We start from the raw sequence: 25,959 nt of genomic DNA on the forward strand, positions 1-25,959 counted from the left end.
AAAGTGCAAATGACTCATATCGTTTCATATCGCCAAATCATATTGTTTCCTCACGGCCCGGTGGTTGGGGACCACTCTTTAGCACGAAGGGAGACCAATCAGGGTGCTCGCTCTCCCTCTCCCTCTCAAAAAAATCTATTTCCGGGATATTGCACATAATTTCCGGGCGTCAGGGAGCCACTATCGATATGCGGGAGACTCCGGGATCTTCCGGGAGAGGTGGGATGTCTGGTAAAGTGTCTTTGAAAGTGAGTCTGTAGGTGACAGAATAAGTTCAAAGAGATAGTGAATGAAGTTATCCATGCTGGTTAAGGAGCTTGATGCTTATGGGGTAATAACATAAAAATCTACAGCACATGACAGGCCCTTTGGCCCACAATGTTGTGCCGACCATGTAACCTACTCTCAAAACTGCCTAGAATTTCCCTAGTGCATAGCCCTCTATTTTTCTAAGCTCCATGTACCTATCTGAGGCTCTTAAAAGACCCTATTGTATCTGCCTCTACCACCATCACTGGCAGTGCATTCCACGCACCCACCAATCTGTGTGAAAAACATACCTCTGACATCCCCCCGGTACCTGTCTCCAAGCACCTTAAAACTATGCCCCCTCATGTTAGCCATTTCAGGCCAGGGAAAAAGCCTCTGGTTATCCACATGATCAATGTCCCTCATCCTCTATCAAGTCACCTCTCATCCTCTGTCGCTCCATGGAGAAAAGGCCAAGTTCACTCAACCTTTTCTCATAAGGCATGCTCTCCAATTCAGGCAACATCCCTGCAAATCTCCTCTGTGCTCTCTCTATAGTATCCACATCCTTAACTGATCCTGTGTTTTGTGTGTGACTGTAGTTTGCTGCTATCTTTTATGTGCCGTATGTGCCTTGTGCTGTGTGTCGGTACTGAGTTTTGCATCTTGGCGCCAAGGTAACACTGTTTTGCTTGACTGTATTCATGGGTATTCATGAATGGTTGAATGATAATTAAATTTGAACTTGAACCTGGTGGTGTGGGACCTAAAGCTTCTCTACCTCCCATCCAATGTTTGCAACGAGGAGAGAGTATGGCCTTGATAGTGGTGCTTTTTGATGCTGCGTTTTGCGGTTGCGCTCATGTACATGTACCCAATAGTGGGGAGGGCTTTGCTTATGATGGACTGGGCAGTATCCAACACTTTGTGTAGCCTTTTCTGTTCCTGGGCATTGGTCCTTCAATACCAGGCCATGATGAAACAATGAGCATTTATAGAAAGTTGTCAAAGCTTTAGGTGGCATACTGAATCTTCACAAATTGCTAAGAAAGTAGAGGTGTTGTTCTGCTTCCTTTGCAACGACATTTAGAGGCTGGTCCCAGGACTGATCCTCTGATATGTTGATTCCAAGAAATGTTTCACAGAATATAATTCATGCTAAGCATTGAAATTCTGATGGAGAATCTGTTATGAATACTTTAGTTCTAAATGGCACAAAACTTCGGTAACTAATGAAGGAAATTCTAATTTTCAGAAGTCTTCTGACCAGAGTGGAGACTCACAAAATCTTTGGCTCTGGCAGTCACTAACCACAATGCATAAGAGGTGTCACAAGAGATTCTACAGATGTTGGAAATCTCTTCTGCCACGATGAGGCCATGTGTAGATTGGAGGAGTTATACCTCATCTTCCTTCTTGGTAGTCTACAACCTGATGGCATGAACATCAATTTTTCTAACTTCTGGTAACCACTCCCCTCTGCCCTCTCACCTCTTCTCTTCCCCTGTCCCACCCTCAGACCAACCCATCGCCTTCCTTAGATTTCCCATCTGCTTCCCCTCATTCCAATGTCTACTGTCTCTCCTATCACCTTCTAGCTTCTCACATTGTTCCCTTTCATCACCCCTTCTCCACCCACCTATCTTTGCCCTTACCTGGACTCACCTATCACCTCCTCCCCCCCCCCCAATTCTTTATTCTAGCACTTATAAAGTTGGGCAGAATATTTTATATATGCTACATTTTCGTATTTTATTTCAACACAGAAGTTGGCCACTTTGGCCCCGCTCTCAGAGTAACACCACCATTCCCCATTAGTTTTCCCCAGTAGCCTATTCTCCCCACATTCCTAACAATATCTTCCTGATTCTGTCACTCAACTACCTACTCAGAGTAATTCAAAGAGAACGATTAACCTATAAACCTGCACACCTTTGGTTTGTGGGTGGAAACGGGAGTTTCCAGTGGGGATCCACACAGTCAGAAGGAAACTGCAAACACCACACAGACAGCACAAGGTCAGGGTCGAACCTCACTGGAATTGTGTGGCAGCAGCGCTGAAGGTAAATCACTCTGCCTCCAGCTGCAGTTATATTGGATCATGCCTAGAAAAGACAGAAGTTAACCCTGACTTTTACCTTTTCATTAACTAGCTGCAGACCTTTTACATCCAATCCTCAACCCAGATCAAAGCATCTGCACAAAAGTATCTTAACTCCCTTTGAGTTTGTTTATTTATTTATTTATTCAACTGGAGGATTTTGGGTGCACCACTCAGAAACCCTCAATTTAAGCCTGGCCTGATCACGGGACAATTTACAGTGACCAATTAACCTACCAAGCAGTATGTCTTTGGACTGTGGGAGGAAACCTGGGCACCCACACATTCATGGGGAGAACGTAAAAACTCCTTGCAGGCAGTAGCAGGAATTGAACATGGTCACTGATACAGTAAAGCATTGTGCTAACCACTGTGCTATCGCTCCTGAATGTCCCTTCAGAGTGTTGGACCACTTCCATCCTTTGTTGGGAAATCAAAGCATTACTTTGGTTGAATAAAAAATGTTTGACTCACTATAAAATAACAATCAACAGCCAAAGATCACCAGGGATAAGATGGCAAAATATTTTACCACCTAATGCCTGGTGGCTGTTGGCTGTTGATTGTTATTTAGTGTTAACCTTCCTAATCTAAATGTAATTGTGCACATGAGACAGAACCAGCTTGATAAAGATCTTAATCTTTGTCAGTTCATCACAACATCCCTAAGCTGTTTTACCAGTGGTAGGTGATCTTTATTAACCTGGTAGCAGCTTCCTCCACCAATCTTAATATCAAAGCTCCCACTGTTCCAATGACATTTGCCAAAATTCTTTAGTACTTCTGGCAATTTTACATGCACACACAAACATTAAGCATATTGCATTTAGTAATCTGGATTGAATGTATTCGTCTGTCAAACCACACCTGCCCGCAGCACTGAATTCAGAAAGGTGCTAAAATTACAGATATTAGACAGATTCTTAACAGCACTATGTAACAATAATGATCTCATCCAAGCTTTGGTCTCTGGCTCTGAATTTAGAGCTTTTTATGATCTCTGGAAGTGCCAGATTTAAATGATTCTGCAAACTATGAGCTCATTAGATGAAACATGTTTGTCCTACAGGATGCCAATAGAATTACCAAAGAGCCAGACATCTCTCAGCTGATCTATATTAATGTAATTACACTGTTATGCTTTTATGTGGCTTCATTTTGACCAGACACTTTCACCTCGCTTTCAATTTAACTGTATTGGTTTTCCTGAACATTGTCACTATCCATTCTACATCAGATTGACAGGCTCACATGTGTTATTACAAATGCCAGGATTCTCAGTATAAAGGGATTGAGTCCGAGCTGCTCTTACAGCTTTCTTGCTTTAACTGTTACAAGGCTTAGATCCGGCCATCAGCATGCATCATATATTAGTTCTCCTGCCTGGAATCTCACCACAAACCCTGGCACTTTTAAGTTTGCATGTTGAAGTTAATCTAGCAAACTTTTACGGATGCACTGTGTGGAACATTCTAACCGGTTGCATGACCGTCTGATATGGAGGGGCCACTGCAAAAGATTGGAAAACGTTGCAGACGGTCGCAAACTCAGCCTGCCCCATCACAGGTGCTAGCCTCCCCAGCATCAAGGACATCTTCAAAAGACAATGCCTCAGAACGGCAGCCTCCATCATTAAGGACCCCCATCACACCAGGACATGTTCTCTTCTTATTACTGCCATCAGAGAGGAGGCACAGGAGCCTGAAAACACACACTCAATGTTTTAGGAACAGCTTCTTCCCCTCCACAGTCAGATTTCTGAATGGACAGTGAAGCAACCCATGAACACTTCCTCACTACAGCAGCCCTTTTTTACACCACTTATTTAATTTAGTTTTTATATACTGTAAATATATACTCCCAGCTTAAAGAAGGCAAATATAAAAGAGGTGGACTACAGACAAGATTCAAAGATGTCTTAAAAGCCAACGTGAAGAAATGTAACATCCACATAATCAATTGGGAAACCACTGCCAAGGACAGGAAACTCTGGCAAGCCATCATCCAAGAAGGAACAGCAACTTTCGAAGCCAACAGATGTGCAGAATTGGAAGAAAAGAGAAGAAAATGGAAAGAGAGGCTGCAACAACCAAAGCCCGATCTGCCATCTGGAACTACCTGTCCTGAATGCGGAAGAACTTTCAAAGCCAAGATTGGACTCATAAGCCGTTTGAGAGCCCATAAGTAGATCAACAGAATGAAGGCTATCATCCTCGACCTCGAGGGATAGCCACGACTGTAAATATATATATATTTATTGTAATTTATAATGTTTTATGTATTACACTGTACTGCTGCTGCAAAAAAACAATAGATTTCATGACATATGGCAGTGATATTAAATCTGATTCGGATTCTGTGACTAATCATGAGTTTCCTGACTCTCACTCTTACCATTAGTGCACCGTTACTCGACATAGCTGACAACTATTGACTATGGGCAGCTTCCATTCAGACCTTGATTTCCAACTCCTCTGTGCCTTCCTAATCCCCAGTGTAGTAATAAGCAGAAAGTAACGTGGGAAATGTGAAAGGCTCTGGTTACTACAATAAAGGAATGTTGTGCAGGCTTAGATGAGGGTGCAAAGGTGCAGAAGAGGTTCACCAGGATGCTGACTGGATTAGACAGTATTATCTATAATTGGAGATCGGACAAACATGGATTGTTTACTCTCGAGCATCGGAAGCTGAGCTTCGACCTGAAAGGCTCTTTTTTTTAAGGTTGAAATCATATTCTGGAGGGCACAGATTAAAGATGAGAGGGAGAAAGTTTAAAGGAGATTTGTGAGGGAATTTTTGTTACAAAGAGAGTGGTAGGCGCCTGGAACACAATGCCAGGGGAGATGGTAGAAGCAGACACAAGAGCAACCTTTAAAAGGCATTTAGACACATGAATAGGCAGAATGGGAGGGATTAAACAAACAACTGAGATTAATTTAAATCTGCATTATGGCCAGCACAGACATAACCGGCCGAAAGTTCTTTCTGTGCTGGACTGTTCGTTATTCTGTGTGCTAAAAATCTGCTGTGTATGTCACCATCTGCTTCTTGCAATTGTGTTTTTGGCTGCTTCGTCAGTTTGTTGATTTCACTTTTACTGGAAGTCAGGCAGTGACTACCTTGGGCTTGTGCTGAGGGGTGGGCGGTGATGTAGACAAGGTGTATCCCTTCCATCCCAGTCATTAATGATGAATGTTAGGAGGAGGTGTACTCACTCTGCAACCCTGCCAGCACCTAACATCATTTTCTTTAATTGCCTTCTGCCTATAATTCCAAAATGATAGCTTTTTGTGTAAAAATGGAATAAATCACAGTAAATTGCACATCATACTCAGTGTAATGTCTTTTGGAAGATCTTAATGATTTCAAATTCTACATTTAGTTTATGTAACATGTCCAGTAGTAGAGTATTTGCCATGCTGTGGGATCATTCACTGTTCCCTGGGTATAGTGGTTTTCCTTGATGCAACTGTATCACTGATGTTGGTACAAGTGAATTACCAGCTATGAGGCTAATGCTTCAGATTTATTAATGAATCTGCCATTTTGTGGCCAAAGTATTCAACGTACCAACATTATGTTTCCTACAATGAGTAGCTAGAATATTTAGGAAGCTTACTTTTACTTCGCAATTTCCACGATGTGATCTACAAGCATCCACACTATGGTACAAATCAGAGCAGTCCATTTAAACAAATCTTGCTCCCATAAACACCCAGGAGTGATATTGACTGAACAAAATAGTTTCAGTAATGATAAGGATAGAGATTGGGTCAGCAGCCCAATCTATACAGATTAGGTTGACATATATGTGGTATATGCACTTTATATCAAATTGTACATCTACAGAATACATTTCTTTATCTGTTAATATGATTTTATGTGATGTATGTGCTGTGTTTTGCTCCTTGGTCCCAGAGGAACATTGTTTCATTTAGCTGTATGCATATGTGTGGAAGGATGACAATAACCTTGAACTTTAACTGAGCGTGCAGTACCTCTTCAATATTCTTCAAAACAACACTGTTGGATCTTTTACCTACACCTGGTATGGAATGATCATGTTATTAAACTTCTACCCTGCCCTCAAATTTACCTGGTCCATTTCTGCCACCCGCCTCCCCTTTCTCGATCTCACTGTCTCTGTCTCTGGAGACAGCTTATCTATGGATGTCTATTATAAACCCATGGACTCTCACAGCTACCTGGACTATACCTCGTCCCACACTGTTACTTGTAAAAATGCCATCCCCTGCTCTCAATTGCTCCATCTCTGCCACATCTGTCTCAGGATGAGACTTTTCATTCTAGAACGAAGGAGATATCCTCCTTTTTCAAAGAAAGGGGCTTCCCTTCCTCCACCATCAATACTGCCCTCAACCGCATCTCTTCCATCTCACACACGTCTGCTCTTATCCCATCCTCACACCCTCTCGCCACCCTACCAAGGATAGGGTTCTTCTTGACCTCACCTACCACCCCACCAACCTTTGTGTCCAGCTCGTAATTCTCTGGAACTTCTACCATCTCCAATGGGATCCCACCACCAAGCACATCTTCCTCCCCCCTCCCCCACTTTCTGCTTTCCACAGGGATCGCTCCCTATGCGACTCCCTTGTCCATTCGTCCCTCCTCACTGATCTCCCTGCTGGCACTTAACCTTGCGAGCAGAACAGGTGCTCCACCTGCCCCTACACCTCCCCCCTCACCTGATCAGGGCCCCAAACAGTCCTTCCAGGTGAGGCAACGCTTCACTTGTGGATCTGTTGGGGTCATATACTGTGTTTGGTGCTCCCGGTGTGGCCTCCTGTATATTGGTGAGACCCAACGTAGATTGGGAGACCATTTCGCCGAGCACCTACGCTCTGTCCACCAGAACAAGTGGGATCTCCCGGTGACCACCCATTTTAATTCCACTTCCCATTTTCATTTCGATCTGTAATCCATGGCCTGCTCTACTGTTGCAATGAGGCCACACTCAGGTTGGAGGAACAACACTTCATATTCCGTCTGGGTAGCCTTCAACTTGATGGCAGGAACATGCATTTCTCGATCTTCCGATAATGGCCGCCCCTGCCCCACCCTCTCCTTCACCAGTTCCCAGCCCCTTTACCCTCTCTCACCTTATCTCCTTACCTCCTTACCTGCCCATCGCCTCCCTCTGGTGCTCCTCCCTCTTCTGGCCCCCCCCTGTCAGACTCTCCCTTCTCCAGACTTGTATCTCTTTCACCATCAACTTCCTAGCTCTTCACTTCATCCCTCCCCCTCCCAGTTTCACCTATCACCTTATGTTTCTCTATCCTCTCCCCCCACCTTTTAAATCTACCCCTCATCTTTTTTTTCTCCAGTCCTGCTGAAGAGTCTCGGCCCGACACATCGACTGTGCTTTTTCCCATAGATGCTGCCTGGCCTGGGGAGTTCCTCCAGCATTTTGCGTGTGTTGCTTGGACTTCCAGCATCTGCAGATTTTCTCTTGTATGTTCTTAAACCAAGAACATTTTCTGCTCTGCAGTTCGCCCTTGGTACTTCGCTGGAATGCCATGCTAGGTGTTTGTGCTCTAGACTCTGCAGCAGAACTTAACCCCAAAACCTTCTGACATAGAAGTGAGAATGTTGCTAACTGAACTGCCACTGAATATTTATAGAAATGCAAATAATCTGAAAGATTTGATTAACAGAACCAAATAAAGCTATACTTAAATTATTTTATTTAGTACTTAAGCGGAAATGCTTAAGGATCACTTTCCAGTAATTGAAAGAAATAGAGCAAAATCATACACTTGTTAATTTGCAATGAAAAAAAAAGGAAATATAATAATTATAATTAACTTCTCTGGTGGACCGCAATTTTGCACCTACTTTTTTCATACAGTGCTGACAGGCTGAAGAAATTCAAGACACAAGATATTATCCAGATGCTGTAAATCTAGAATTTAGCCGGCTGGTAGTATAGTGGCGTCTGCACCGGACTTCGAGGCAAATGGTTCGTGGTTCAAATCCGGCTGGCTCCTTGCACACTTTCCATCCGTGCGGGTTTGAGCTCTGAGCTAGCAGCTCAGCCTTGTGACAAATAACAGACAAATGGTAAAGAAACGGCAAGGTCACTGCCCAATGTGCTACAAAGCGCAGAGAGGAACAACAACAAAATAATCTACATCTGGAACAACACACACAAAATGCTGGAGGAACTCAGCAGGTCAAGCAGCGTCTATGGAGGGAATAGATGCTGCCTGACTTTCTGAGTTCCTCCAGCATTTTGTGTGTGTGTTGCAAGGTGATAAATTTAACAGTTACTCTCACAAAGGGCCCTGGATATGTAATTAATTTTGAATTAAAGGAAGCAATATCATAGTGATATTACTAGTAATAACAAGAGGACCGCATCATAGATGTAGAGATACAGAGCCAAATCCTACCACACTTCTGAGGGAATTGCAATTCAATTGATCAAATAAATCTGAAAATCTATTGTTCGTAGTATTGAATATAATAATTTAACATAAGTATCTAAAGTACAATTTTGTCAAAATCTTCTGTCAGTATCCCCATGAATTTGTCTTAAATCTGATTCCACATCCGCAATGAAGTTATTGAATCTTAAATACCCTCTGACATGGAGTAACAAGCCACTCAATTAAAATATTATAGTTATATGGAAATTACAACATATAGACTGTCTCTGGTCATTCCCATTGGTATTTATTCTCTACCTATGAAGTATTCTAGAGGCAAGATGACACAACCTTGGCTAACAAGAGAAGTCAAAACCAACATAAAAGTCAAAGAGAGGGCATATAATAGAGCAAAAATTAGTGGGAAGTTAAAGGATTGGGAAGCTTTTAAAAACCAACATCATCATCATCATGGCTTGGCTTCGCGAATGAAGATTTAGGAAGGGGGCTGCCCATGTCTGCTGCAGGCTCAGAGGTGGCTGACGAGGCCAATACAAGGCAGGCAGGTCCGGCCACAGCGGCTGCAAGGGAAATTCTGTTCTGGGTTTGGTGCTGCTGTATCACGGTTCTTCCTCTTTGTCCTTTTGTCCTCAATGCCAGCCCTGCATGCGTTCTCAAAGGAGGAGACAGACTGGTGAATGGTGTGTCGCCAGGGCTCATGATCAGAGGCTAGTTTAGACCACTGGCAGTGGTCAATGTGACAGGCACCAAGGGATTTCTTCAGAGAGTCTTTGTACATCTTCTTCGGTGCCCTTCTGTCACAGTGGCCAGTGGAGAGTTCGTCATACAGCACAATCTTGGGCAGGCGATGATCCTCCATCCTGGAGACATGCCCTGCCCAGCGCAGCTGCGTCTTCAACAGCATGGCCTCGATGCTGGTGACCTCTGCCTGTTCGAGAACTGCGATGTTGGTGACGAAGTCACTCCAGTGGATATCAAGGATGGTGCAGAGGCAGCGCTGGTGGAAATACTCAAGGAGTCTTAGGTGGTGACGGTAGGTGACCTACGACTCGGAGCCGTACAGGAGGGTGGTCAGACGGCTCTGTACATGCTGATCTTTGTGCCTTTCTTCAAATGCTTGTTGTTCCAGACTAACAGAAGGCAACTAAAATGTCATTAAGAAGGTAAAGCTGGAATATGAAAGTAACCAAACCAATAATATTAAAGAGGATACGAAAAGTTTCTTCAGATACATAAAGTGTAAAAGAGAAGTGAGAGTGGATATCGGACTGCTGAAAAACGATGCTGGAGAGGTAGTAATGGGGGATGAGTAATGCTGATGTACTGAATAAATATCTTGTGTCAGTCTTCACTGTGGTAGACGCGAGCAGTATGGTGGAAGTTCCAGGTGTCAGGTGTCAGGTGTCATGAAGTATGTGAAGTTACAATTACTAGGAAGAAGGTTCTTGGGAAACTGAAAGGTCTGAAGGTAGATCAGTCACCTGGACCAGATGGTATACACACCAGGGTTCTGGAAGAAGTGGTTGAAGAGATTGTGGAGGCACTCGTAATGATCTTTGAAGAATCACTAGATTCTGGAATGTTTCTGAAAGACTGGAAAATTGCAAATGTCACTCCACTCTTCAAGAAGGGAGTGAGTTGTAAGAAAGGAAATTATAGGCCTCAGTGGTTGGGAAGATGTTGGAGTCGATAGTTGAGGATGTGGTTTCAGAGCACTTGGAGGCACATGATAAAATAAGCCGTAGTCAGCATGGTTTCCTCAAGGGAAAATCTCACTTGATAAGTCTGTTGGAATTCTTTGAAGAAATCACGGCAGGATAGAGAAGGGAAAATCAGTTGAAGGGATATGGGGGGAAGGCAGGAGATTGGGGCTGAGAGGAAAGTTGGATCTGCCATGATGAAATGGTAGAGCAGACTTGATGGGCCAAATGGCCTAATTCTGCTCCTTTATCTTATGGTCTAACCAATAGTCTAAATCCTAAGTGTTCACTTAATTCCCTCTAGCAACAAATAGAGTGCCAGAGGAACTCTGCAGGTCAGGCAGCATCTGTGGAGCAAAGTGTACAACTAAGATTTCAAGTAAAATCCGTTCATCTGGACTGACCTGAAACTGTGATCATGCACTTTCCTATACATGCTCCGACTCTTTTAATTACTGGAAAAATGATCCAAAGTATTGTTAATTAAGCACCAAATAAAATAATTTGTGTTTAAGATCTTAAAATAATTTAAGATTCCCCATACCTCTTTTTTTTAATGATCTACTTAATCTGATGTGAAATGTTGACATGCTCTCTGCTTCAACGCTACCTCGAGTATTAAATTACTCCAGCAACACACACAAAATGCTGGAGGAACTCAGAAGGCCAGGCATGTCATGCTTAAAAAAGTGGTTCACAATTCCTCATTGGTTTTCTTTTAGCAATTATTTTAAATTGGGGACCATAAAAATGCTGAAGGAGAATGGATGCTGTGAAGTGTGAGATTTGCTTCCCAACAATGATTTGCTAAATATTAGTGTCACCCTGATTTTTGAAATTTTGACATTTTATATTTCTTTCAACGTCTTAGAGGTTATTACAAGTACACCTTTTGAACCAAATTGACGTCTGGAAGAACTATACTTATTTAAATATTTGCATATTTTATATGCAAATTAGCTAGCTGGATCAATTTCAATACAAAATTTCAAACAAGGTTAAACCATCTTTCAATTAATTATGTAAAATGTCAAATCATGCATTAAATACTTCTCCCCAGTAACAAAACCAATGTTGCTCTTTTTGAGAAAAGTTTACAGATGAATACAAATATTTTACACAACAATCTTTTAAACAATGTGCTCAAAAGTATGCTTTTTAAGAATATGCATTAGGGACCTGAATTCTGTGAAGCCATGTGCACAGAATTGATTCACTCCAGCCTGGTAGTAGCAATTTATTATATATTATTGATGATTATAATAATGTCATTCTCATGCTGCCCTGTGGATATTGACCGCTCTAATAAAGGTCATACTGATCTTCCTGATCACTTGTTGGGACCAAAGGCATCTCAAGCCTATGTACTGTATGTAAGCAAATAAATGCCAGCAAGTCACAGAACATAAATGGCTCTGTGACTCAATCCCAGTAGCGATGTGCTGTAACAAAATGCTACATACAATGTCCTTAGCATGATTAGCTCATTGCCATTTCAATCCCACTTCTTTGTTTCCTAGCAGAGAGCGGATAAAGACAGTTAATGTAATCATACAAAAGAGTCAGAATCAGGTTTAACATCAACGGCATATGTCGTGAAATTCGTTGACTTTGCCACACCAGTACAATGAAATATGTGATAACAAAGAAAAAAACGGTGACTTACAGAAGTAGAGAAGCTGTTCCTGAATCGTTGAGTGTGTGCCTTCAGGCTCCTTCCTGAGAGTAGAATGAGAAGAGGGCATGAGCTGGGTGGGGGGGCGGGGGGGGTGTCCTTAATGATGAATGCTGCCTTTTGAGGCACCATTCCTTGAAGATACCCTGGATGCTACGGAGGCTAGTGCCAATGATAGCACTAACTAATTTTACAACTTTCTGCAACGTACTTTGATCCAGTGCAGTACCCCTCCCTCATACTGAGAGTGATGCAGCCAGTCAGAATGCTCTCCATCCTACATCTGTAGAAATTTGTGATGTTTTAGATGACATACCAAATCTCCTCAAACTCCTAATGAAATACAGCCGCTGCCCTGCCTTTTTAATAGCTGCATCGATATGTTGGGACCAGGTTAGGTCCTCAGATATATTAACACCCAGGAATTTGAAATTGCTCACTCTCTCCACTTCTGATCCCTCTATGAGGATTGGTATTTGTTATCCTTTCTGAATTCAATAATCAGCTCTTTGGTCTTACTGATAGAGAGTGCCAGGTTGTTGCTGCGACACCACTCAACTAATTGGTATAATCTCGCTCCTGCACGGTCTCTAGTCTCCACCTGAGATTCTGCCAACAACAGTTATATCATCAGCAAATTTATAGGATGGCATTTGAGCTGTGCCCAGCCACACAGTCATGGGTATAGAGAGAGTAGAGCAATGCACTTAATCTTGGAAAAAAAGCTACTATCAATTTTAAATTTTAAAGAATCTTAAAATAAGCCAACATCTTGGTATGCCTCAGAAATATCCTTTCAAAGACACTGATTATTTTAAAATCTTACATTTTAGCAATTTATTATCTTGTTAAATGTTATCAATTAAACATAAAGCTCACCGTAATCGTTGAATTGCCTCAAATCATCTCTGGCTCTGATTGCTCCACAGTTGACAATGGCAACCAACATGACTGTTTGCAATGGTCTTTGGTTCTGAACCTCTATCAATACTCTAACTTGCTTTGTCAGCCCTCATTTATGTTTTCTGATTAATATGCTCTGATGCCAATTAATGATGTTAATGACCAAGCTCCACACCTGGCAGAAAAAAAGTTGACTTTTGTTGAGGTACAGTGATGTTAACATATAGTGATGTCTTGGAGCTCAGCTCCAATCAAATAGTGGAGAATTCAAATGCTTAACCTCTATCCTTTCTTCTGACTTCCCAAAGAATGTAATGGAAGAAAGCACGTGAATAGATATTGCTAGCACATTTAACCCCAACCTGAGTGGAGATTTCCCTCCAAATGTGAATTTTAAACTACTCTTTGCTTTGTTGATGAAGCGCAATTGTCTAGAAGCAATATAAATTGGCGGTTCTCAATATTCCATAGCCGGCTGGTGCTGTAGTGGCCACCGCAACAGACTTCAAGGCAAGTGTTCCCGCTTTCAAATCCGGCTGGGTAGAGCGTCGAACTGGCAATTCAGCCTCATAAGAACCAGATAAATACGAAAGAAATGGCAAGATTGTCACCCAATGCATCACAAGGCATGGAAAGGAGCAACAACAACAATATTCCATAGGTGGTTTATTTGGATAGTAATTCATACCGGTACATACTCATGCATTTTGGCCTTGGGCTGGGGTCACAACTCATGGGGATTGGATAAATCCTGTCAGTAGGTCTAAATTAAAATGCATACATGGCATATATGCAATTAAAGGTAAATGTCTTTAGAAAAAGATTTATGCAGAGTAATGCACTAAAATGTATTCATTTCTACAAAAGATAAATAATGTGAATTCTAGAAAGCAGAAAATGCTATAAATATTCAGGTCAGAAAGCATCTGTGGAAAGGAAACAGAGTTAACATTCTGGGTTGGTGACAGTTCATGAAAATCTGACTTCCTGGCTGTTTTTTGCTGACCTTTGGGCTACTGGGGACATCCAGTTCCTATTGGACTGGCTAGTGACTTGACTATCTAAGTACACGAGCTGATGTGAAGTAGGGGGTGTCCTGCTTTACTTTTCCTTGCAGTATATGCTGACAAACCTGACCTTGTAAAATCAGTCCATTGGTTAAAACTGGATGTGATTTACCGCGAGTTATGAATTCTACAAGCTCGCACAACGCCGATCCTATGTCAAACTGCCAGAGGACATTTAGTTGCTTTTAAAGATTGTTATTGTTGTTCCTTTCCATGCCTTGTGGTGTATGGCGAGGTGGGGGGGGGGGGAACCTTACCGTTTCTTTAGCATTTGACTGTTTTTCCTTTACAAATGAGGCTGTGTTACTATCTCAATGCTCAACCCAGCACAGATGGAAATCAAGAGAGGAGCTGTCTGGATTCAACCATTTGCCTCAAAGTCCAGTGCTGATCCCACTACATCACCGGCCGGCTACTTTTCCAGATAGCCATTGCTAATTAGTTAGAAAGATAAAAAGCAGTAATTCAGTCCCAGGTTTTTCAATAACATCATTAACTATTTAAGCTTTGCCCCTGAAGTTTGGCATCATCTGAGCTCATGTATCCCAGCTACAAAATTACAATCATTGTCCTGGATTTAATGTTAAATAATAAGATATAATTGAACAGTTCTAACGAAGGGTCTCAGACCTAAACATCGACTGTTTATTCATCTCCATAGATCAGGGGTTCCCAACCTGGGGTCCATGGACACCTTGCTTAATAGTATTGGTCCATGGCATCAAAAAGGTCGGGAACCCCTGATCTAGATGTTGCCTGACCGCTGAGTTCCTCCAGAACTTTGTGTGTGTTGCTCGGGATTTCCAGCATCTGCAGAATCTCTTGTTGTTCTAAATAGCTATTTGCACTAGAATTCAACAATCCTGACTGGCTGTGTCACTGCCTGGTATGGGAACTGTACTTCCCTCAATCGCAGGACTCTGCAGAGAGTGGTGCGGACAGCCCAGCGCATCTGTAGATGTGAACATCCCACTATTCAGGACATTTACAGAGACAGGTGTGTAAAAAGGGCCCGAAGGATCACTGGGGATCCGAGTCACCCCAATCACAAACTGTTCCAACTGCTGCCATCCGGGAAACGGTACCGCACCATAAAAGCCAGGACCGGGCTCCGGAACAGCTTCTTCCTCCAGGCCATCAGACTGATTAATTCATGCTGACACAACTGTATTCCTGTGTTATACTGACTATCTTGTTGTGCATACTATTTATTATAAGTTACTATAAATTGCACAGTTAGACGAAGACGTAACATAAAGATTTTACTCCTTATGTATAAGAAGGATGTAAGTAATAAAGTCAATTCAATTCAATTCAATTTCAAAGGGTGATTCTCCACCTATTAGTCTGATCATGGTTGACTAGATTAAATGCTATCACTTTGGAAAAAAGAAATAATTTTGATTAAAAAACAAATAAAAATGTTCACATTTTTTGTGAATGAATTTTGTTTGATAGTGCAATACTAATGGGGAGCCAAGTCTGGCTGTGACTCATTAAATAAGCTGAGCGTCAGTTCGAAGGGATTGGGATGTACAGATAAGGAATTGCAGCTGCAGTATTTTACACATTCTCTCCGCTCTCTCAATCTCATAGGTCATGTTGGAGCAGATGCAAGGTCTCGCCCACTTGGAGCTGTCTGGCTGCAATGATTTCACAGAAGCAGGCCTCTGGTCCAGCCTTAACGCACGGATTACCTCCCTGAGCGTCAGCGACTGCATCAACGTAGCCGACGACGCCATTGCCGCCATTTCGCAGCTGTTGCCGAACCTAACGGAGCTGAATTTGCAGGCGTACCACGTGACAGACACGGCCATGGCCTACTTCACTGCCAAGCAAGGTTACACCACGCACACCCTGCGCCTGAACTCCTGCTGGGAGATCACCAATCACGGTGTGGTGAACATGGTGCACAGCCTGCCCAACCTCACCTCGCTCAGCCTCTCCGGCTGCTCCAAGATCACTGACGATGGCGTGGAGCTGGTAGCGGAAAACTTGAGGAAGCTGCGCTGCTTGGACCTGTCATGGTGTCCACGCATCACTGACATGGCGTTGGAGTATATTGCATGTGACCTGCACAAGCTAGAGGAGCTGATATTGGACAGGTAGACCAAAGGCTACATCTGATAGTAGTAATGTTAGCAGTTCCTAGTCGTGCTAAATTGCTATCAGGTAACACATTCAGTAAAGCAAAGTAGAGTCTGAATTTTCACGTCTAAGAATGAAGATCAATATAAATATGAGATTTCAAGTTATAGACAAATCTCCAAATGTTATTTTGCTTATAGAACAGCCAGTATTAACCAGTAATGGAAAGCCAAGTCAGCAAGTGCAACTTTTCATTTCGTATCTCTCTCTTTCTGTCTTTCTTTTGCTGGTCACCTTTATAAAACTGTATACTTTTGCTTTATTCCACATCTTCTCTAAAAACAATAATACCTCATAACTTTAGAAAGCACAAATACATTTACAAAATATTGGAAGCACTCAGCAGGTTAGACAGCTTGTGAAGGCAAAGAGAGGGAGGAATTCATCCTTGGATGGTGGTAAACATACAACATAGGGTTGTAAACAACAGGAATTCTGCAGATACTGGAAATTCAAGCAACACACATCAAAGTTGCTGGTGAACACAGCAGGCCAGGCAGCATCTCTAGGAAGAGGTACAGTCAAAGTTTCAGACCGAGACCCTTCATCAGGACCCGGGTCTTGGTCTGAAACGTCGTCTGTACCTCTTCCTAGAGATGCTGCCTGGCCTGCTGCGTTCACCAGCAATGTTAACATAGGGTTGTATGTGGTGACATGTATGTATGCTGATAATAAGTTTTACTTTGAACTTTGACCTTTAATACACTCTGTATCCTGCTTGTGAAATTTGGTGGACTATAGTGGAAACAAATTTCAGAAGCATGGTGTATTTGAAGATAAAAGTTTACAGTACATTTAGCAGTACCATTCTGCCAGCAAAATTAGGGTAAAGACCTTTGAGTTAAACTGGTCTTGCCCTCCCACATAAGCTGTCAACCTGCTGAGGCATCTACCATTTTATGTTTTTGTTCCCCCTGTGCTTTCCTTAAGGTGAAAGAACCTTAAGAATCTGCACAGTTAAGGCACCCATTCAGCCAGTGAGAGGTGCTGCAATTCTCCAGTCCAACCACACAACAACCCAGCCATGTTTGCTGAGACATGTTGCTGAGAAACTGAGAAATGGGTGGAACTTAGATCAATTTGAAACCAAGTGGTCATAATCGGATGAATGGAGCCCATCTGTTGCTTCTTTGTCCCACGATTCATTTCCAAGTAATATGTTCTTTGACATTGAATACAATGTGTGTATCTATTGTTGCTATGCTACAGAACTATAATTTACTGATTGACTTACAGTAGCCATTGTTGGTGAAATACAGTCGTGACTTGGGGAGCTCGAAAAGGCATTGTACCGATTTTGGGCTCGCCAAGTATTGAGGAAAAACAGGCGAAGTACAAAGCTGAGAAATATTCATAATAACAAAATATTTCAAATGCAATTTAGATTTCAGCTTTCAGATTTTGTTGGGTTGTTTTAGTGACTTATTTTTTTTCACAACAGCTGTTTTCAGTAGTTGATGAATGACTCCTATGTACAGAAGGCTGCCTGACATGTACAAAGGCTGTGCCTCTCCATGTTATACATTGAGAACACATAGGAGGGAATATGTCTGGGTTTTTCCTTTAATTATCAGACCACCGCTATGTCTAGTACACTACAGAACATTTGTGAAATATGAAAGCACTTTAAAGAAATTGCCAAGATGCCATTAAGACTAGCGATTTGGTTTCTTTTGGATTCAACATAGTTGGTAGAAGTTGAAGTCTCTTTAATAGATGTTGGTTCATATTCCAGATTTTAATATTTTTTATCCATATTAATGAGCCAGCTGGCTTGACCTAATTATATACAAGGTTATGCTTTGCCAAAGGATCAAGCTTCTTTTGTGATTGAGATGCTGAAAAGGAACATTTAAAGGAAACAAAGCCTCTCTATCCGTGGTACATGACCATGTTAAGGCATGGGTCAGTATCACTAAAAGAGTGAATCGGTGGTCTGAAGACAGCGGAAACGACACTGATGTTTGGAAAGGAATCAATGACCTTGGCTATTCAGCAAATCCATCGAGAGATCAAGCCTATGTCACAGAACTATGAAAGGCCAGCAAGGAAATTGCTAACTCGGCCTGAGAAAACCATTGTTCTAATATTATATCTGTTGTGTGATTATGATGTTATCCGTTTCTTCAAGGCTTCTGAAAGATTCGGTAAGTCATGAGTTAATTTCCTTGCTGATTTTCAATGTAGATGGATATTCTCATAGTAAAGATCAAAAATTCATCGTTTCATGGTTAAGTCAGTATTTTTTGTTAAATGTGGATAACAAAACTCAATTACATCTTGTCCATTCTATACCAATTTTAAAGTCTAATCATGTAAATTCTTAAATTTTCACAGATGAGCTCTCTAACGGGATGATGCATGAAACAATCACCGATTATGAAGAAAACACAATGGTGGTGAAATCCTTCCAACAAGGAGAACTAGGTCATTTAAACTTAGGTACAAGCAGGTGGCAGGCCTGATTCATATCAGGAGTATGACAATGTCATATCAACTGTGGCTATTTCCTCCCTTTACAGTATGTAATGAGGTGCTACTCTCTGAATGATGCCAAATTTTTATCATTGTTTCACACACAAAAGAGGCCACTTAAAATGCGATCACTCGAGTCGAGTATGCTGCTCTTCTGAGGGGTTGTTTATTGGTGGGTCTTCAGGTGGCTGTAGAAACCGATCCATAATGCGGTTTAAGTTGGCGCTAGTGAAGCACAGCAATGACTTGCTGGTAGCAAACAAAACAACAAAACTACTGTTTTAATCTCACTTTTGCTTGGATACGATCACTGCAAACAATAGCCTGTAACCTCCCTTTCAGAGTTGAGCTTTTGAACTGCCTGTATGACCTGGCATTTTTGTGGTGAAGTCTTGAAGGTGCAGGATGGCTTATATAAATCAAATTGAGGTGACGGGGCCCGGGCACGAGAGTGGCGAATAAGCCAATGTTTGGCCATTGCTGGAGCGGTCTTGGAGGCGATCCGACGCAGCAGAACTGAGGCGAGCCAGAATCGAGGTGTCGGGGCCCAGGCCTGGGCCTGTGAGTGAAGAAAGACCCAAGGTTTGATTGACTGAAGCAGCGGGCTGAATTGGAAAGCTTGGTGGCGGGACAAATCGAACGACCCAAGGTTTGGACGATCTTGGCGCCGGGCCAGATTGAAAAGGTCAGGGTTTTGGAGCAGGAGGCGAGGGACGAACTGGTTCAGCTTGATGCTCCACAAGGTTTACTCATATCTACACTGAACTGAGGCTGTGGCCTGCAACTAATAGGCTCCCGAATCGGCTGCAGCGATGACGGGCTGTGCGGCTATGGACTCACTTGCAAGGATTTCAGTTCTGAATGTTATTCACTTTCTTTTATTGTTTGCACAATAAGTTTTTTCTGCACATTGGGTGTTTGATGGTCTTTTTTGTGAAGGGTTCTATTGGGTTTCTTCGTTTTGTGGCTGCTTATAAGGAGACAAATCTCAACGTTGTATATAGTATACATACTTTGATAATAAATGGACTTTGAATATAACTGAGATGTTAGGGCGGATTCCCTTAACGGAGAATGCCTGTGCGTTACTTTGTTGAATGTGGGGAGGCTGGTGCGCCAGCTGCCAGCATGTGATCCTTGGCAGATTGGGCTCAGAGTCCAGTGGCGTGGAGAGCAAGAGGACTGGCGATCCTTCATTGCTTCAGCCTTCCTCCACCTTCACTGGCCGTTGTGATGTGTCATCGTCTTCTGCGGGCTCCACCGCGGAGGTTTTGGTAAAATCTGCAGTACGTATGTAGATACACTATGTGTGTCTGCATTTACACTAGGTGATAACTTGTAAAGGTTGAATCTGCCATCGCATGACGCCATTGCTTACTGTGTAAATGGGAGCTGTTGAGAAAGAAGTTGTTGCCTCTCTGATCAACTTGTTCGTCACCAGCAAGTCCCGACGAGGTAAGACCTGGATATTTGGAGCACTCTGTTACTCTGTGAAAATGTAAAATACACATCAAGCTCAATCAGATGGCTTACAAGTTTACGTGCCTTAGCCTTGAGAGTCATTGTGGAAGATTCCCTGAATATTAATTTTTCCAAAAATACTATTTGAATATATTTCTGTCTACCATACAGGTACACTTAGTTATATATAATCACTAACAATATGCTAACATGAACTTATAACATCATGTATTATTAATGTTCAGCACTTTCTTATATTTGCATTAAGCTCTATTCTTCTAAAACTAGGAAAACATTTTTAAATGCTTGTGGAGAAATGCTTTTTTTAAGTTTCTGAGCTAGAAATTAATTTTCAGCAAACAGATAATGGGAGTGACTGCAAAATCCATTTCATCTTCAAAGCCCAGGACCATTGACTTGATCTGAGGTGAATACTGGAAGTGGAAGATGCCATCCAGCCTGCTGCTATACACGTGTCCAAGAGTGAAGAGCACATCCACCAGGCAGAAAATAAAACTGCACTCTTGCATCTCTTACATATCAGCTCTGTCAAGTCAAGAATTTTATTTGATGATTTCCGGCTGGAATGCTTTACTTTTCGTGACTTCTAAACCAGAATGAAATGTGCACTTCAAAGCACGGTGTTGAGGAACTCATCAAGTCCCGCAACATCTATGATGAGGAATAAACAGTTACCGTTTCAGGCTGAGATCCTTCAGATTTACCAACACTGAAGAACCTGTTATCTTTTTGGAGCTGTGATGTTTCTGAAGAGGATGCATTCATCCCAAGGGCAATAAGAATCACGGCGACCAATGTTCCTTTTACATCTTGCACAAGCGCATCTTAAAAGTTTTCTTAGTGTGGATGAGTTAATCTCTTTCTCTGCTGAAAACCATACAATATAATTTGTGTCCAATGAGAAAATTAATAGATGGAAAATTATTTAACGATTGCATTAGACATATAGCAGACATAAGCAGTAATTGTGATTATTAAGATTATTTAATTGTGTGTCTCCATTAAGAGTAACACTTGAACAGCAATTGATCAGAAAATGAAGCACCTAGTGGACCTGCTTCATCTGAAAACGAGGGGCTGAAGAGCCTAATTTTTAGATTAGATTAGATTCAACTTTATTGTCAATGTGCCAAGTACAGATACAAAGCCAATGAAATGCATTTAGCATCTGACCAGAAATGCAAAGAATAGTGTTATTTACAAAATAACTGCAAATAAAAAAAGTGCTACAGCACACAAATATAAAAGTACTGAGACAGTACAATACGGATGCAATACTGCTTAGCGCTGTGATGAGAGGTTCAGCAGGGTCACAGTAGCTGGTGCAGCATTGTGTGGCACAAGCCACTTTGGTTTAGATTCCTACCTGAAACAGGTATCAGATTTTGTCAATGTAGTTGGGAGGCCCAGACATCTGCTTTAGACCCAAAATAACTATTGTGTGACCACAAAGTGTACTCGTGCTTGAGAAGATAAGATTTCACAGATGCAGAGCGACCATATCAGTAAGGAGCAGCTGCAGATTACAATCAAAAAAGCGAAATGCAGAGGTTAGCAATTCACCAAGCATGCATTTATGAGTGCCAATGCATTGCAATTTCTTCCTGGAGGTCAACTCCATTGACCTCGACATCCTTATAATGTGCCTATTTGCTGCCTAAAATCAGGACTAAGTTCTCCCTGTGTTTGAATAAAAGCCTCACCTACAACCTCCCACCTTTTAATCACCTCCTCCATGGCACTCTCCTCAACATGTCCATTGTTGTAATGTGGACTTCACTGCCATCTCCACCGTTTTTCCTCCTTATGACCTGTGCCTTGCCCCTTTTGTCGTGATTGGTTACACTCAAAACTTTTGGGTACCTCTTGATAGCAACAAAACCTATTTTGAATGGTATTCCTACTCTTGCTCATAGTTTTGAAGGGATTTTTTGCTATTGGGCTTGTTGTTGGAGTTGAAGTGAACTAATTGCAAAGCCGTAGAATGCTTGCCATGCTCTCCAGTGTTCAGAAGAGCCAATGATGGTGCAGAGCTCTGTCCACATGCAATATAATGCAAGGAAGAATCGATAAGGAAACTAACTTTGTTCAGAATCGTTCATTGGACACAGTTTTGGTTCCTTTAAAGTGATTATCATGTGGATACTCAGAGACTTTTTCCCAGGGCTGAAATGGCTAGCGCGAGAGGGCACAGTTTTAAGGTGCTTGGAAGTAGGTATAGAGGAGATATCAAGGGTAAGTTTTTTACGCAGAGAATTGGTGAATGCGTGGAATGGGCTGCCGGCAACAGTGGTGGAGGTGACTACAATAGGGTCTTTTAAGAGACTCCTGGATGGGTATATGGAGCTCAGAAAAATAGAGGGCTATGGGTAACCCTAGGTAATTTCTCAGGTAAAGACATGTTCGGCACAGTATTGTGCTGTAGGTTTTCTATGTTTCTGTGTTTCTATGTCTAACAGCTTTGGGGGTAGTCCAAAGGAGATCCACCAGATTAATTCTTGGGATGAGATGGTATACCATCAAGAGAGGCTTGACAGCTTGTAAGCCTCAGAATTTAGAAGAATGAGAGGCAACATTATTCAAACATATAAGGCCCCAAGGTGCTTGACCAGGCAGGTGTTGAGATGTTTCAACTTGTGAAAGAGTCATGAACAAGGGAAACTTACTACAAAATTGAGGCCCTGTTGTTTAAAACTGAGGGGAATGAATCTAAGCAATTCTCTGACAGGGTGTGGTGGAGACCAGAACATTTGATATATTAAAGTTGGAGATAGATAAATATTTGAAAGCTCAAAGAATTAAGGGTTATGGAGAATGGCAGAGAAGAGGTGCAGAGACTTGCGTTGATTAGCAATGATCGTATTGGATGATGGGGAAGGCTTGAGGGCCTGAGAGGCCTACACCTCCTTATGTTCTGTTTGTATTCTCAGAACATCCCAACATAATTCACTCTCAATGAGTTTCCTTATAAATGATCATCACTCTTGAAAAGTGACAGGGATTCAGTTAAGCTTTTTGATTGTATAATATGAGGGAATTATTTTGAGAAAGGCAGAAAGTCAAGTCAAATCAAGTCACTTTTTATTGTCATTTCGACCACAACTGCTGGTACAGTACACGGTAAAAACGAGACAATGTTTTTCAGGACCATGGTGCTACATGAACAATACGAAAACTACACTGAACTACGTAAAACAACACAAAACTACACTAGACTACAGACCTACCCAGGACTGCATAAAGTGCACAAAACAGTGCAGGCATTACAATAAACAATAAACAAGACAATAGGCACAGTAGAGGGCAGTAGGCTGGTGTCAGTCCAGGCTCTGGGTATTGAGGAGTCTGATGACTTGGGGGAAGAGACTGTTACATAGGCTGGTCGTGAGAGCCCGAATACTTCGGTGCCTTTTGCCAGATGGCAGGAGGGAGAAGAGTTTGTATGAGGGGTGCGTGGGGTCCTTCATAATGCTGTTTGCTTTACGGATGCAGTGTGTGGTGTAAATGTCTGTAATGGCGGGAAGAGAGACCCCGATGATCTTCTCAGCTGACCTCACTATCCACTTCAGGGTCTTGTGATCCGAGATGGTGCATTTTCCGAACCAGGCAGTGATGCAGCTGCTCAGGATGCTCTCAATACAACTTCTGTAGAATGTGGAGAGGATGGGGGATGGGAGATGGGAGATGGACTTTTCTCAGCCTTCGCAGAAAGTAGAGATGCTGCTGGGCTTCCTTTGCTATGGAGCTGGTGTTGAGGGACCAGGTGAGATTCTCCGCCAGGTGAATACCAAGAAATTTGGTGCTCTTAACGATCTCTACGGAGGAGTCGTCGATGTTCAGCGGAGAGTGGTCGCTCCGTGTCCTCCTGAAGTCAACAACCATCTCTTTTGTTTTGTTCACATTCAGAGACAGGTTGTTGGCTCTGCACCAGTCTGTTAGCTGCTGCACCTCCTCTCTGTATGTTGACTCATCGATCTTGCTGATGAGACCCACCACGGTCGTGTCATCGGCGAACTTGATGATGAGGTTCAAGATGTGTGTTGCAGCACAGTTGTGAGTCAGCAGAGTGAACAGCAGTGGGAGTGGACTGAGCACACAGCCCTGGGGGGCCCCCGTGCTCAGTGCGATGGTGTTGGAGATGCTGCTTCCAATCTGGACTGACTGAGTTCTCCCAGTCAAGAAGTCTAGGATCCAGTTGCAGAGGGAGGTGTTCAGGCCCAGTAGGCTCAACGTTCCGATCAGTTTCTGAGGAATGATTGTGTTGAATGCTGAACTGAAGTCTATGAACAGCATTGGTTACCGTGATGCTGTAACAGCTCGGGGCATTCCAGAGTTGGGGGTTCAATTCCTGTGCCGTTCTCTAAGGATTCTTTGTACATCCTCTCCGTGAAACGTGTGGGTTTTCTCCGGGTCCTCCGCTCCCTCCCACAGTCCAAAGACGTACCGGGTAGGTTAACCGGTGATTGTCAATTGTCCTGTGATTAGGTTAGGGTTGATCGCGTTTGTCAGGGGTTGCTGGGGTGGCGTGGCTTAAAGGGCCAGAAGGGTCGACTCCGTGCTGCGTCACTAAATAAGTAAATAAAAACTGCGGACCCTATGTATCTTCTTGTAGGCTTTAAGGAAATGAAGGGTTATGGCAAACAGGCAGAAAATGGTGCTGAGGCCAGGAGAGTTTTGAATCTTGGAGCAGGATCATGCAGCTGTGGCGCCATTGAACGAGTGGATGGGACAAATAATTTAATATAAAATACTGTCCAAGTTACAGCCTAATACCTTCATTAAATTAGTAGAAACTAAAGCTGTTCTAACTCCATCATGGAAAAAGCATTCAGCATAATTGTTTCAGTTTTCTGCAACTGCCTCCATCAGCATATTAAAAGCTGCGATGTAGGAAAGAAACTCTTCCTCGAACATCTGCTGAGTGACGTCTTTCTTTTATTACAACCTTTCTAGTCGTAGGTATTTTTAGCCGCTACGTCTCAGATGTCTCTTGTAGGTGTTATCGCATTCTTTTTGTCCTCGAGTGTGTTTCCACATCCTGATCGCCGGGTGAAAAACTGTAATCAAGAAGCTGATTAAAAGTGTGCCAAGCTGTTGTTGGGCAGAGCACCAGCTGTCAATGGTTTGTGGGACACCTGCTTCAAAATCCATTAGAACAAAAGGCCCGCAGATTTGGTAATGTTAGTCCATTTCACATTTCTCTGTAACAGGAGTGATCACTCAGGATGAGTTTGATGTTATCCTGAGCGGTTGTTCCCGTAATAGAAAATGCATGAGCATTTCCTTAACCTGGGGAGGCTGATGCATGGGCAGCGTCCATACGCCCTTGACACCTTGAGGTCAGGGTCCAGTGGATTCAAGTCAACTGAGGCCTCTTCACTGCTGCAACTGTCCTCCGCCATTGTGATGTGTCACCATCTTCTGTCAGGTCTCAGTTGGATCACACTTTGTCTGGAACATTCCCGCCATGGCAACCCCACGAGGAGCTAAGTGCTAGCTGGCTGAGCCCCAGATGGTATCGCTGTCTGGGATCGCAGGAGCTCACAGGCCTTTCCGCAATGACAAGGTGACAATCCTCAGAGTGTCATAAGTCATGACTGCAATGCAAATCGACGTTCCAAACTTTTTGCACCTAGGCAGGACACAGATCAGACAAATGTGAACAAAATACCCATCCACCTGAGTACCTCTCTTCTGGCTGCTTGTTCTATACTTGGAAGGTTGTGCCATGGCACTGGAGAAGGCT

At 42.6% G+C, this 25,959-nt stretch overlaps 1 protein-coding gene across 5 annotated transcripts in view; it reads left to right on the forward strand.

Moving 5' to 3' along the window:
* Nucleotides 1-25,959, forward strand: part of fbxl16 (F-box and leucine-rich repeat protein 16) — a 165,284-nt gene that overhangs the window by 88,174 nt on the left and 51,151 nt on the right. For all 5 annotated transcript variants that reach the window (XM_063057474.1, XM_063057476.1, XM_063057478.1 and 2 more), the window contains exon 3: nt 15,705-16,213. In XM_063057474.1, coding sequence (XP_062913544.1) covers nt 15,705-16,213 — 509 coding nt within the window. The remainder of the gene's footprint in view (nt 1-15,704; nt 16,214-25,959) is intronic.

The sequence above is a fragment of the Mobula hypostoma genome, chromosome 9 (genome assembly GCF_963921235.1).
Source record: "Mobula hypostoma chromosome 9, sMobHyp1.1, whole genome shotgun sequence".
NCBI classification, from domain to species: domain Eukaryota; kingdom Metazoa; phylum Chordata; class Chondrichthyes; order Myliobatiformes; family Myliobatidae; genus Mobula; species Mobula hypostoma.